Source organism: Eptatretus burgeri, chromosome 10 (genome assembly GCF_056783735.1).
Source record: "Eptatretus burgeri isolate ZD-2024b chromosome 10, Ebu_testis_v1, whole genome shotgun sequence".
NCBI classification, from domain to species: Eukaryota; Metazoa; Chordata; class Myxini; order Myxiniformes; family Myxinidae; genus Eptatretus; species Eptatretus burgeri.
Window position 1 is genome coordinate 104,669,028 of NC_140970.1, and position 16,019 is coordinate 104,685,046.

The 16,019-nt window shown below is 41.5% G+C and overlaps 1 protein-coding gene across 11 annotated transcripts in view; it reads left to right on the forward strand.

The window, feature by feature from the left end:
* Positions 1-16,019, forward strand: part of LOC147019356 (fibroblast growth factor 13-like) — a 195,395-nt gene that overhangs the window by 132,183 nt on the left and 47,193 nt on the right. The window contains exon 1 of one of the 11 annotated variants that reach the window (XM_085899802.1): positions 7,668-8,339. The exons of the other annotated variants lie outside the window; for them this stretch is intronic. Coding sequence (XP_085755928.1) covers positions 8,150-8,339 — 190 coding nt within the window. The 5' untranslated portion in view covers positions 7,668-8,149. Of the gene's footprint in view, positions 1-7,667; positions 8,340-16,019 lie in introns of those variants that run through there. 11 annotated transcript variants of the gene reach the window in all.

Here is a 16,019-nt window from a genome sequence, read left to right on the forward strand (position 1 = left end):
GTGTGATAGTGGTCGTGGTGCTGGGTTTGATTGTGGTTTTTGGCCTCGCTTGTGTCTCGTGTACAGCAGCTATGCTCATGTCCCCATCAAGGACAATGTGAATCTGAGTCCTTGAAAGTTCAAATTGCTGATCCATTTCAAGAGCTTTGGCCAGCATAAGTTCCTCACGTCTGTCTAGCAGGTGTGTCCTGGACGTTTTCAAACACACCTTGGATGATAGGCATCCATGAGCACATCTTCAGATTGTGCATACTCACAATCCAAGAGAACGAGATGCAAGTCCTTAACAAAGTTGTTGAACAATTCCTCGGAGCTTTGTTTCCTCTTGAACAGCCGAAGGCTCGTGATTTTTTTCGGGGACGAATATACAATTCAAATTCATCCAAAACTTGGTTGGTCATCATGAGAAGGTCATTCTTCTCACCTTCAATCCACTCAAAAGCCTTGTGTATCTCTCGTCCTTGCTCCGATCCACGTGCCAAGCTGCCTACCTTGCGTTTGTCGGGCAGATGAGCCAATGGACCATTGAAAACAAATCCAACATGGTTTCGAAATCAAATAAATTCCTTATATAACGAAGCCAAATTCCAGTCAATTGTGGGGTGGTCCAACTTCGCGGATGCCAGAGTTTATGTACAGTATCTCAGATACGAGCTTCAAATGGCAAGGATGAACAGTTATTTGCAGATCGCTGCTGACACCATGTAACATAAGCAGTACACCAGCGTTAAGCCACCTGGATCACCGGAAGTCTGTTAATTATGTTTGTGTCCGTCCCTTGGAACAACCAACCAACAATAACAACACTGTAGTTGCTTCTGAATTGCAGGCACGTCAAACATGCATTACATGAGTGATCGCATTTTCCTTTGTCCATACAGCTGTTTCTAAAGCAATTGGTTATTTTGTATGACTCGGGTATGCTTTTGAAAGGTTATATGGTTTCTCTTTGTGAGTTTCAAAGCAAAATACATTTTATAGCACACTATTTCCGAGCCGTTTGCCATATTAACGTGTTTTCCAAATTACCGAGACAATTTTTCTCCACCCGACACATGACGATTGGCAGCTGTTTATAAGTTTAATGTTTATACACATCTCCCTGAAACGTCTATAAAGCAACGTTGTTTTTATCATTTGTTTCTTGAAATTCCCCCTAAATAAGAGTGAAAGCTACTCAACGTTTTTGGGTTGTATACAGGATGTACGGCATTCGGTAATCACGTTGACTCCAATCAGCCGATGCGAATTACAGAAACATGGCCGATATCTGCCTGTGCCGATGACCGATTCCAATAATACCCCAGCACTAATATTATATATATATATATATATATATATATATATATATATATATATATATATATATATATATATATATATATATATATATATATATATATATATACATAGCACTGGATGTTAATTGTAAATGTTGAGTAAAGTAAAAGGTGATACGTGTCAATGTTAAAGTTCGATGTTGCATCTTGGGGAAGTTCTACCTGTTTCCGGATAGAGAACAATGTCACGTAATGAGCAGTTTCTTGCTGCTGCTGATTTGAGAGTCTCATATTTACAAGTGATTTCTAAAGGGAGGAATGTTTGTGAGCTGTAACAAGGCGAAGCTGATGGCAACCAGAGAGGAGAAGGCAGCCACCATTTGCCTTGCTTTGTGCAATGCCGCTTCATTGTGTTAAAGTATCGCTTGTGCTTTATCTTTCAAATAAACCCAAGTTTTCACCTACGCCAGACTCCTGGTTGGACATCGATCAAAGAACCTTGAGTTTTGTGACACGAATCACTATTTCCTATCAGTGCTCCGCAATGTGTGCCAAAACCAAAAGTGACCATTTCGTCAGTTTGCTCGAGACTTGCAATTTGGATAATCTTTTCGTTTTTTTCAACCAATACACTGGCCCTTTTGGGGCCCTTTGGCTACTTGTTTCGCATAAACCCATCTCTGCTTGAATGATGCCAACCATCTTTGAACACACATCGATGCGGCATAATGCCAGGAATCGCATGGAAATTTGAAAATAATTTACGGATTGATTTTTTTTAATGATTTATGTGCACTAATGTGGAAGCAATAAATAGGTCATGCAAGTCAAGGCTGGATGAGAAAAACGAGTTTAATTTGCTAAGTATCCCAAGGAAGGAAGGAGTAAGAGATGCTAGTGGAAGGTGAAGACGTTGGTTGTGGTGTAAGGAGCAAATTATTTGTGTAAACATTGCACAGAGGAAAGTTTACTCGGAGGATTTGAAAAAATAGGTTCAAGTTATTGGACAAAGGGTTGTGAACACAAAGGCTTGTTACTGAACAACTGAATTGAACACAAAGGGTTGTTATGTTATGTTTTCTGGTATTCTGACAATAGGAAAGGAAATATAATTTATGAATAGATGGATACATGTCAACCTGTGGATGAAATAATAGTATATAGAGTAAGTTTGTGTTTATGTAGAAATGGGAATCATTTTTGGGGCAAAGCGATAGTTTTCAAAATGATAGCAGTCATCGAAGCAGAAACGGGCAGCAAGGTTTGCAGTGGGAATTGAGGACATAATTAAGGCCTGTTATAGGTGATGGGAGGGTGGAGAGGTGAAAAAGTGAGGAACGGAAACTGATGACAAGATGGATTTGGTGGGCAAGAAAAATAATTGCAGGAAGGGAAAAGTTGAAAAATAAAGATGCAAGTCTTCATTGAGGACAGCACCCAACCACACCTTAAAAATGGGGTGTGTAGATTTAACATTTGAATAACTAAGTAAATAGATAAATAAATATTGCGGTAGTAGAGATGGTGAAGTATTCACTTCCAGAAAGTATTCACACTCACCCCTCGACTTTTGTCACATTTTGTTGTGTTACAGCCCGACTTTAAAATGGATTAAATAAAAAAAAAAATTGTCACCGATCCACAAAAAATACCCCATAATGACAAAGTGAAAACATGTTTTCACAAATTTTAACAAACTATTCAAAAATGAAAAGCTGAAATATCTTGCGTCAATAAGTATTCAACCCCTTTGCATAGACGCTCCAAATTGAGCTCAGGTGCATCTAATTTCCTTCGATCATCCTTGAGATGTCTCTACAACTTGGATAGAGTCCACCCGCGGCCATTTCAATTGATTGGACATGATGTATAAAGAAACACACCTTTTCTATATGAGGTCCCACAGTTGAGAGTGCATATCAGAGCAGAAAGTCAACCATGAAGTCCAAGAAACTGTCCGTTTTCTATGAAACCATAGAATTTTGACGAGGCATAGCTCTGGGGAAGGGTATTAAACAACTTCTAGAGTGTTAAAAATTCCCAAGAGCACAGTGAGCTCCATTGTTATTCATACAAATTCGGCTGATACATTCTAATTGTGGCCTTATAGTGTTTTATGCCTGGTGTGGCTTAATGGTTATGGTGGTGGGCTTGGCATCCTTGGGGGATCCAAGGGTCCTGAATTCAAATCCTGCTTGGTCATTGAATTAATATTAGGTGGGGTTGACTCAGCCTGTCATCCTTCCTGTGGTCGGCAAAATGAGTACCAGCTTGCTGCGATAGTTGAGCCATTCAAGTATCCTGCATTGGAGTGACGAACCTGTCCAGGGTTGTGTCCAATAGCCCAGGAGACTGCTTCGGCAGCACCGATGCTCTGTACAAAGTATGGTCCCAAGTGGATGGATGGATGGATGGACCTTTGACTCAATTTGACCAAACATTACTCACATATACAACATGTAAAATAAGCTGTGTACCTTTCAATTTGACATATTGAAAATCTACTGAGGTACAGTAATAATAAATTCACAAAAAGTCCCATTTCATTATAATGAGATTAAATTGTTGCCATGGAAGCCAGTGACATGTCAAAAATGGCTTAATTGATTGTTCTGGTTCTTGATGAACCAATGGGAAAATCATGTTAAAATTTGACTTTGAGGTCCAAATTTTTTGGCCTTGACCGCTTGAGAAAATGGCTCACCGCAAGTAATTGGTCAACCTCTGATTTTAAAGCACTCGACCAGCAGAATGTGATGACGCAAACTGGCTGGAAGTCTTAACAATGACTGTGTGAAGCTATCTCAAAACGTATGTCATCACACGTCACCTTGATCTTAAAATAATAAGCTTCGACCTTTTGGCAAGCTCTACCAGTTGGTTTAAGTTTTGTGAAGATCAGTGTGGAATTGCAACCTGTACGTAACTGACAGACAGACAAACAAGCATACAAGGAGTGAGGAGGAGGGATGGGGGGGGAGAGGGAAGGCAGGGTGAGGGGAGGGCAAGGGGAGGCAGTGTGAGGAGAGGGTCTGTCCATAACCACTGTCCGGAGATAATGACCATCCAGGCATAACCACCATCCAGATACGTTTGAAGACAGAGACAGAGGGAGAGAGTGGGGAGAGAGGGAGAGGGGGGGTGAGGAGGAGAGCCATAGGGAGAGGGGAGAGAGATGGGAAGGTGGGGAGAGGGGAGAGAGGTGGGGAGGGGGGGGGTTCCAGCAGATGTGATGTGCAGTTTAACGTCACACACATTGATCAATCACCCTACCTGTGAAACACCAGGATGACAGTTTATAGCTGGGACTGGATTCAAACCCAGGATAGACAGCTTAGAGCAAGTGTGTGTACCTCTCTGCTATCCTGCCATTATGTTAATGAAACGTTTCATGGTTTTTTTTATTTGTATTTATCTTTGCCGAAGTGACCGCAGAACAACGCGGAGCCTGAAGATTGTTCAAATCGATTGACGCACAGTATTCAGTGACAGCGCGAATATTGTAGAGTGCTCACCAAGTGGCTTAAGCACTCCAAATAAATGGTCGATATGTAACGGCTCACTTGGCAGACGATTAGTAATCACTGAACCGTCATGTTAAACATACACCTCCTGGCGACGCTCAAAATGTCAAATATGACAAAATTGGACAAATGAACACTTTGTCAGCAGTCGGAGCTGCTGATGAGTTCAATTCTGGAGCTTAAATTTTATGATTCATCTTAGTTTCAGAGATTCTCGAGGTTATGGCATGTGCGGAAATGAAATATAGCCACGGGCACTGGCATCTCTGGGCGTTTATAAGTACTGCAATATACCCAGCGATTCGTAGCTATGATGAACAGGCATTCGATAATATGAGTGAGGAAAGTGGAAAAAAAAAGTACTTTATCATTCGGAAATCATTGCAGCCTATTCCAAGTCAAAGCATAGTTGATTGGCGGCTTCAGACCCCAGCGACGTTACCCGGGAAACACCTTAAGACCCCAGACAGCGAGGTGGCCGAGGATCACATGAAGTCTTCAGACATGAAGGATATAATTAAATATGGCCGTTAATTATCTTCAAAAGGGGTGTTTTAATTAACCCAAACACCCAATTATCACTCTTGCACTTCCTTGGAGTTCTCTTAGTTTGCATGCAAAGTTTCAGGATGCTCGGCTTTATGGTTTTGGAGTTACGGAGGACACACACACACACACACACACACACACACACACACACACACACACACACACACACACACACACACACACACACACACACACACACACATTGGACATTTATTCGTATGGATAAATAAACCTTTTTTAAATGGTAAGAAATGTGTTCAATCCATCTGCTGTTTGGGCCTAAACCGAAGATGCATCTGCCATCATTTTGGGCTACCTTGGGGAACGCTCAACATTAATTAATAACTGATCGGCTGTTTCCTGGGACAAAGAATCCTGGAACAGATGGCCCGTGTCAACGGAGCATCTGACGTGGCAATATGCATTATATACAGTGCAATATATGAATAAAATTGCTACTAATTACCATTAATAACATTAGTGAAGTACAGATAATGATTAATATGACGATGACAATGACTGTGATTGTGCCGATGACGGTGATATTGTTGGGAGGTTGGAGAGATGAGGGGCTGTCGCCCTCCTTCTGAGGCACAGACTCAGGATCCTTAACGGACAACCCTGATGATAAGGCAGGAGAACTGGCAACTGGGGGATGGTGGTGGATGGTGCAGGCTTGTGGGGAGGTTAGTGGTCATGGTGGTAGTGGTGCTGGTGGTGGGTCTTTTAATACAATGAAGGATTAAGTACTGTTTCATTTTCTTTATATGGTCGACAAGGGACAACACGAGACAGAATGAGGTGGGCAAGTGTCAGTCAATGCGCTTGATGGACTACTAGTGGTGGTAGCTTGAACCTGGTGGTGCAATATTTTAAATGGCGGGTGGCAGACTGATGTCTGGTCGTGGGAAACCATGCTTACTCAAAACTGTATGCTGTGGTTGGCAAAAATGTATTAAGAGTGGATACTCCAAACCACAGTTGAAAACCCGCGGTTGGTTGGGATGTATGTACTTGCGAATCTTCGATTTCACAAGTAATAATGAAAGGGAGGTCGTGGTGATGGTAAAGTGTATATCAATAAATAATGGTTCCCGAAAGTCTACAAATCTTGTACTATACTCTCCCGGAATTATTTATTTATTTTAATTGCCGAAAGTCGGAAATAGAATGTAAATAGTGTGTCACATGACTTTTGGCTCCGATTCCAAAGTGAATTGATGTTTCTCATACGACGCGTTATTGCGTACATGTGCTGAACGTGATGGAAATGCATCCGGTCATTGTGGAGTAGACGGAGCATCCGGATTGACAGATGGATCGACGGACGGACTAACTGACTGAGACGACCCAACATATGAAGCCACGAAACGGGCTGACATCCGTTTGAGGGATAGAGATTCTCCACCAACACAAGGGGTTGAAGAAATAAGATGGAGGGGCTTCAAGGAAACGTGGATAGGGAGGAGTGTGGTATCGTTGTCGTAAGCGAGACATGGTTTGCGAGCGCGAGGGAAAGTCGTGAAGGATGTTCTAATGAAGGCGAATGTTTGACCGTAGATGCCGCAAAGCTTGTTACTGGCCAATGGAAAGGGATTTCTTCCATTTTATAAACTAGAAGCACCCGCTCTCCACAGGAGCCATCAAGGGGGTCATGTTATTATATTTATGACTATTTTACTCCAAGTGGTCTCAGGATTACTCACCCAAAAAATGGTTGCGATCGGTTCAGCCGTTTTTGCGGTACCTGGGAGCAGACAGACGGACGGACGGTGAATTATCGTAAGATGGGAGCAGGTTGTCGGGAATTTTTGACAACGGCCCTGTCAGTGTTTTCAATGTCTCTACCTCCCAAAATAGTGTGATTTTTTTTTTTTGTCCCTTATTAAAACTTCTCGTCATTACATGATGTGGCTATGCAATTGACAAGACACAGTGCTGATAAAATTATCCTCATTTCAGGACGGAGAGGGTAGGAAACACAAGACCCACAGATGTAGGATAGAATGACTCCATTTAGAAATTTTAACCTTCATCAAGATTAGTTTTTTTTTATTTTTTATTTTTTTCAGCATTTGATGGTGATGACTTGTTAATCCATCGGTTTATTGTGTAATCAATATCTGACGGGATTCAAATAACAGAGAAGCTTAAGGTTTGGGCCTAAACCGAAGAGAATTAGCCAAATTAAGCAAACCGGTGTGAAAACACAACTTCACATGTCGGGTAAAATCGAAGAAGCTGTTTGAAATGAGGCCTTTCAGATTGCTACCCCGTTGCCAGGCTTTTCGGCACACGATTCACTGTTGGGCTGTTGCTGCCTCTTGCTGGGTAAACTTTCTGAAATAGGAAACTACGTAAACAGCACTCTGGCATGTCACCTGGCACTGGTATGGTGAGACGGCTTCAGAAAAGCAAACGATAATTAGCTTTAATTATAATATTTATTTTCCTTTATTGCAAACATCGGATTTCCTGAAAAGCTCAAGTGAGCTGTGCTTCCATTCTGTCCGATCTCTGGTGAGTCACCTCTCGGACTGCTACAATAAGGAGAAGTCTTTGGGCCAGGCAGCAAGTCCGAGCCATCGCCGCATTGGTGCAGTTCTCATGAGTCGCACGAGATAAGGTAGTTATCCATACCAGTCTCAAGAAGCATCTGTCGAGTGATCCACATATCTTCAGAACCGAACGGGTTTCGGTGGTTTGAGAACCGCATCATGCGTTTCGTTCACACCTGAGAATTGGACGACCTGTCATTCAACTCGTAAACACCTCTGGTCGGCCTCGCCTTTTGGAATGTCTGTGGCTCTTGCTAGCACTCTTATCCGCCAACGGCGTTTAGCTAAGGAACAGAAGGAATTCCGTGTTCCCAGACACACAAGAAAATCGAGCGGACCTAGGACACCAAGCAGGAGGAGCCAACAGTCAGCCATCGGTTCCAAAGTAGCAACCCTCGGGCGCATTGTGCGCCATCAACAACTCTTTGGTACGAGGCTGGGAAGGTCAGCAAGAAATGATAAGATAAATTAAATGTTTGTTGTGATGATTATTTAAATCGACCTGGGGATGAAGGTTTGGGTGAAGATGCAGGTGGTGAGAAGGATGGCTGTGGAGTCCATTGAGGAGCCGAGAAGTTTTGACATGGCTGTGACAAAAGTAGATGAGACGTTAAAATCAGAAAAGTTTTTATAGCTCTGTGACTCCATACTTTTATGTGATTCCCCACATTGAGAAACAATTGCAGAATTGTATTTTTATTTGCTGCTGACCCTGTGAGGTTACAATGGAATGGGATATTGGGTGGAGGGATATATATATATATATATATATATATATATATATATATGAAAATAAATAAAAGCAAGCAACAGCCTGAATGTGAACTTTGAGACACGGTCGTCATTTTCACAAGTGGATTGTCGTATAGCATGTAGATCCTGGTTAAGAAGGTGGTTGGCTTTACTTCCTAGGTCATTTAAAAACACAACCATTGTCCTTTTTCAGTGTACCTCTAAAATCACTGCAGCACCCCCTCCCCTCCCCCCAACTCCCCCGACTGTTGACACCACAATTGTGAAACTATTCATTTAACAAAAGAAAGCTCATCACATAGCATCTCCATGAAAAAAAATCCACAGAATTGAGCCAATTGGCGGTTACCTTATTGGAGAGAACAGAACCCAAGACCCGTCGCTTCACCGATGGGTTGAATGAGAAGACAGCAAGTTGTACTTCGTAGACAAACTGCATATCTGTCTGCGAATGTCAACAAGGATGTAAAATTCAGTGGCACATCAAAACAGGTTATTTTATAACACATCGACTTAGATCCAACAACAACTCTGCACGTTCCCCGTTCATCGCGTACCAATCAGATGGCCACCGTCGTGGGAATGAAGGGAAGTTTGTAAATTATTAATTAAATGATGGGTTTCATGGAATCCAACAACCTAGTGATTCCCTGTGAAATGGTCAACGTAAAAATCATATCCGCCATGATGTGATGTAGCACTCAATTTGTGGCACCAATTGTGAGATAATTAACTGATATTTCCCCCTTTATTGAAGTCACATTATCCAGGTTTTTATTTCCAGGAGGCTCATACAAGAGCTAACACACAGAACATACAACAAGGGGGGGGGCATGAGACAAGAGGGAAGGACAAAACAGTGTGGAACAGAGACATGAGGAGATCTGTGGAAGGGAGGGGGTGGGGTGGGGTACACTGGGTAAACAAGATTGACATGACAGGGACTTTTAGGAAGGAAAGCAGGGAATCTGAAGAAGGTGGGTTTGGGGTGGATTAATGGGGGTAGAAAAGATCATGGTTTTGGATGGGGGAAGATAAGAGATAGTGGTGAACAGCTGTTTTGAAGACCTGGAGGGGGAAAATGGGATTGAAGAGAGTGTGCAAGTTTATTCCAAAGTTTGGGAAAAACGAGGAATGAAAGAGTGAAGGTGAGCAGTGATTCTTGATTTTTGGTAGTTTTACCAGAAGGGGGTTTGCTGCCAGACCCTGATCACCCCTGTGGAAATATATAATTTTTGTAATTGCTTTTTTAAATAATAAGGTTGTTGTATTGCTTTGAATAATATTACCATCTATAATTGTGTGCTCCTTCCATGTCTGTCATAAATGGTTCTTACTGTCACAGCATAATAACAATGGTACCATTGTTGGAACTGCTACTTTAAACTCCCCCACCCTGCTCATCGGACGGAACACCACCTGTGATTAAACGGACGTGACGTTTTACAACTCTGAATTCTTGTTCCAAGTAAATCGATTACTAGCTTTCCAATGGTACCAGTTTTATAACTCTCTGACAGCACAAAACAAACCCTTTCAAAGAGAGTGTGACACACACACACACACACACACACACACACACACACACACACACACACACACACACACACACACACACACACACACACACACACACACACACACACACACACACACACACACACACCCACACACACACTGCTCCTTTGGGTAATACATAAGATGTCCTGAGATAATTGGAACCTAGTTACCCCCCCCCCCACAAGCCCCCCATCCCATTTATGACATCTATGGTTTATTTTATTCTGACTTGTAACACCCACTCTCACCGGGAGTGGTGCTATACGATACACACATTTACATGAAGATCATCGGGGTCCTCCCTCCAGCCTGAACTGCTGAGACTATGAATTCCTCTTTACCCACGAAAACCTTGCCGTGCACCTCGCGTGTTCATCCGCCAGTTCCAACTTGTTCCGTCGAGCGGTTTAGGAATGCACACAAGTCAAACAAACAGACACTTCTCAAATTACATGGAGTACAGTGTGATTTACCATGTTGTTGGCAATCAATGGTGTACCGTATCGCATGAATGGATTATTGTTTTTAAACGATTTGAATATCTCTTTCCTCTTCATCCCGTCAGCTATTGTTACAAGGTTACACCATTGCACTTCCTGTATAATTGTTTTTTGTTTTTTTTTTTCACATCGAAACATTCACTTTCCTTTGTCATCTCTATCATTTCACTGTCGCAATATCGTCATCAATTATTTGCAGTGTTAACCCTGATAATGATAACCGTGTCTGGAATAAGAGTCTGGTACGTGATACATCCAAGAGGACTAAGGAAAGGTAATGTTTACACCTGTAATGAGGTGCAAATGTTCAGGATTCCGACACTGTACGAGGGTTTGGGCTCATGGAGGAGCTAAAATAGAAGAGACAGCCAGTTTACAGACTACCACAGGGTGCGGGAGGGCAGTGGTGGATGGGTGGCCGGGGATGAACATCCGCAAGAAGGATAAACCAAAGACGCGTAACCCTCGTCTGGAGATCAAGAGAACGTGAAAGAATCGATGTGTCTTGAAGAGATTGTGGTGTGCATGACCGAACACACGAGGTAGTGAAGGGTAGTGCATTTGAAATGCAGCACTGAAGTGAGGAGGATGAGACAACACCAGACTGGACTTGGGGAAGGTGAGCGGTTGAAGGTTTCTTGTGGAACGCGTGTGATCGAGGGTAGATTGGGGAGGGCAGGAGGAGTAAGGCCAGATGTAATATTTATAAAGTAGAGAGCTCACCAACATGCCAGCAGTAGCATACTGACAGTTCTTGAGTATCCATCTTCTACCTTGAGATACCAGTGGTGTTTAAGGCCTTGTTTTCATCTGCCTCAAGAGGAGCAATGTGGGAAGCGGGAGTACCAACCCAGAGTTGGGAGACATACTCCATGGTGCTCCTTATGCAAGTCTTGTGTACTACAACGAGCTTAATGCACATCAGGTATGCCTTAGCTCGACGAAGAATACCCAGACGGCTACCCACCTTTGATGCGAGTTTGGTGATATGATCCTCCCGTTAAATGTCGTGGCAGACAATTATGACATTGCGCCCGTTTCCAGGTTCAGGATTACTCACGACCATGACTCAACACCCAATAGTGGTGCTCAAAGTGGTTATTATTGTGTTCCAATGATGTTGATTATTGAAATGATGATGAGCCCAGATATTACAGTGATGATGTCATGATCGGAGACCAAGCTCGCTCTCCTCCTTTTTCTCCTTGCATATGGCAGCTATCATTTTGTTGGGGTGCAGCGGTAAACAGGGGCTATGCCCGTATACCAGTACTCATTTCACCGACCTCAGAAGGATGACAGGCTGAGTCAACCCCACCTAGTGTTAATTCAGCAGACAACAGGGCTCGAAATCAGGAACCTGGGATCCTAAGCCAACTACCCTGACCACTAAGCCAACGTCAGGCTTGCAAGCTCTCCTCGAGTCTCACTGACAAATTGGATTTTTTTTTTTAATGGAGTAATAGCTTGAAGAAAGCAGATGAAGCTGTTGATTCATCATCACTGTGAAACACAGGTGGTGTTGCCATCCAAGGCATGATGCGAGGATTCCAGTTTCAAATTCTGTTTACTGTGTTGATTCGTCCATTGTCTCCTTGTATCCTTGTCCTCCATGCACCCGTGCATGTGGAAGCTCCTTATTGAGCCCGAGATCACTGTTAAGAATAATATAATAATAATAATAATAATAATAATAACAACAACTCTTTCATTTGTCTCCATAATTTGGTGGAGCAGCTTGGAGGGTAATGTGGTGGTGTGATGTCAGTACAGTGGCAGGTGTCGAAGGGCAAAGTCATAATTTTCCTGTTTATAGCCAAAATCATTAACAATGTACGAAACATAATTGATTGATAATTAGCGGAAATGCTACTTATGTCAACGAGAAACACCCGCTCCCATAGGGAGTGGGCAGCAGTGGGTTCATACGTTTGTGTATGTCGAGCAGATGGCGGTGTGTTAACATTATTCTTCTTTAACGGTCACAATTATCCCCACGTTCTTGTGGGGTTGGCCGGGGGAATCTCGGGCCAAGTTTTTCACGAACCGGCTGGCCAGGCCGAATATGGTGATCAGATGATCTCGCAGCATTTTTCCTTCAATATGAGATGCAGGAGACCCAGCCCATAATGTAAACAATACTCCATTGCATTGTGTACAATTGGAATGCTCTTTCCAGTTGAAGGGTGCAATGAAAGAGCTTAGCTCGAATCCTTGAATAGGCTCACGTGAGGCACAACTCAGTCGGCCGAATGTCGGTCCACAACGTGCATCGCTCTGCGTCTCCTCTTGCAGTGTATTGGGCGATGTGTGCGTTTGAACTTTTTCCTTTTGCTTCTGCTATGACGTGCCGCAGCCTGCCAACAACTACAGTGCCAGCGAGCAGCCATGCATCATGGAACGTACCATTACTACCTCGACCACCGAAGATGAAGGACGTCATGTTTTTCACCCCTTTCTGTCTGTTTGTGATTTGGAAAATCGAAGATTTTTCAAGTATATTGTTCAGTCGATTTTGTTATTCTGTTTGTTTGTCTGTCTGTCACTGACACGTCACAATTTTAAACCGATCTTCACGAAACTTCACCACACGGTAGGGTTTGTCATATAGAAGAAGCGTATTGTTTTTGAGGTCAAAAGGTGAAAAAGTCAACATGAGCCAAAAGGTCAATTTGGCCGAATTTCTAAAATCCTCCATTTTCATCCGATTCACTTGAACTTTGAAAAGGATTTATATTTCGGGTCACTGAATTCAACCACCAATTATTTTGGAGGTCGACATTGACCAAAAGGTAAACATATGGCAAAGGTCAACAACTTTGGTGAGATTTATAACATCTTCAATTTTCATCCGAATGAATTGAAATTTTAAGATCATTTGCAGATTTACTCATTGACTTCAACCACTAATAATTGTTTTTGAGGTCAAATTTGTTTTATTGATTTTGCAAGTATCGTGCTCTACACGACGTCTTCTTCTTCTGTTTGTTTGTGTCTTTGTCTGTCTTTTTGTCTGTTTAGCACCTACAGGTCACAATTTTAAACCTATCTTCATGAAACTTCACCACATGCTAATTTGTTTGTCTGACTGTACACAGGGTATCTCAAAAAGTTGTGGACGGATCCAGTTGAAATTTGGTGGGCAGGTTGGTGTGTGACAAGGACGAATTGTTTAGATTTTGGTGAAGATCCGGATCTGACTAGTCGAATTTTTAAAGTGCTTCTTCACCATTGAGAGATCGGGCTAAACCAATGTATCGCACGATATCTCAGAAAGTTGTGGAGGGATTCGGATAAAACTTGGTGGGCACGTTGGGTGTGTGACTTGGAAGAATTGCTTCAATTTTGGTGAAGATCCGAATTCGGATCTGATAATTTTTAAAGTAATTCTTCACCATTGAGAGATATGGCTCAACTAATATATAGCACGGTATCTCAAAAAGTTGTGGACGGAGTGAAATGAAACTTGGTGGACAGGCTGGGTGTGTGACCACGACGAAATGCTTCGATTTTGGTGAAGATCCGAATCCTGATCTGGTATGAGAATTATTTAATTTTTTTAATGATTCTTCACCATTGAGAGAAAGGGCCAAAAACGATATATGGCATGATATTTCAAAAATGTGTTGGGACCAATATGTTCTCGTGGAGCAGGCATTGCTTGGCGGAAGTATGTGCTCCACCGAGAGTGTCCTTCGAGTTCTAAAAGAGTTTCTGCTGTCGTGCAATAATACAAATAATACTGTTGGAAAGCTTTGCTTCAGACGTTGAAATTTGAATACAATGTAACGTTGCTTTCTCCTCCAATACATTACTCATGACGTGAATATAACAATTGATTTACTTTGTTTGAACGGTAAAAATCGATTTGCTTGATTGAAAAGCTAAAAATTGATTTGCTTGGTGGAAAAGTTAATAATCGATATCCTTGGTTGGAAAGCCAATCATCAATATCCTTGGTTGGAAAGCTAATAATCAATATCCTTGGTTGGAAAGATAATCATCAATATCCCTGGTTGGAAAGATAATCATCAATATCCTTGGTTGGAAAGCCAATCATCAATATCCTTGGTTGGAAAGCTAATAATCAATATCCTTGGTTGGAAAGATAATCATCAATATCCTTGTTTGAAAAACTAATTATCAATATCCTTGGTTGGAAAGCTAATAATTGATATCTTTGGTTGAAAAGCTAATAATTGATATCTTTGGTTGAAAAGCTAATAATCAATATCCTTGCTTGGAAAGCCAATCATCAATATCCTTGTTTGAAAACCCAATCATCAATATCCTTGGTTGGAAAGCTAATAATTGATATCTTTGGATGGAAAGCTAACAATGAAATTCCTTGGTAGGAAAGCTCATAATCCATTTGCTGGGTTGAAAAGCTAATAATCGATATGCTTGGTTGAAAAGCTAATAATCGATATCCTTGGTTGGAAAGCTAATAATCGATATCCTTGGTTGAAAAGCTAATCATCAATATCCTTGGTAGGAAAGCTAAAAATTGATATCCTTGGTTGGAAAGCGAATAATTGATATCCTTGGTTGAAAAGCTAATCATCAATATCCTTGGTTGGAAAGCTAATAATTGATATCTTTGGATGGAAAGCTAACAATCAATTTCCTTGGTAGGAAAGCTCATAATCCATTCGCTGGGTTGAAAAGCCAATCATCAATATCCTTGGTTGGAAAGCTAAGCATCAATATCCTTGGTTGGAAAGCTAAAAATTGATATCCTTGGTTGGAAAGCTAATAATCGATATCCTTGGTTGGAAAGTTAATCATCAATATCCATAGTTGAAAGCGAATCATCAATATCCTTGTTTGAAAAGCTCATCATCAATATCCATAGTTGAAAGCTAATAATCAATATCCTTGGTTGGAAAGCTAATAATTGATATCCTTGGTTGGAAAGCTAATAATCGATATCCTTGGTTGGAAAGCTAATCATCAATATCCATAGTTGAAAGCGAATCATCAATATCCTTGTTTGAAAAGCTCATCATCAATATCCATAGTTGAAAGCTAATAATCAATATCCTTGGTTGGAAAGCTAATAATTGATATCCTTGGTTGAAAAGCTAATCATCAATATCCTTGTTTGAAAAGCTAATAATCAATATCCATAGTTGAAAGCTAATCATCAATAGCCTTGTTTGAAAAGCTAATCATCAATATCCTTGGTTGGAAAGCTCATAATTGATACACTTGGTTGGAAAGCTAATAATTGATATCTTTGGATGGAAAGCTAACAATCGATTTCCTTGGTAGGAAAGCTCATAATCCATTTGC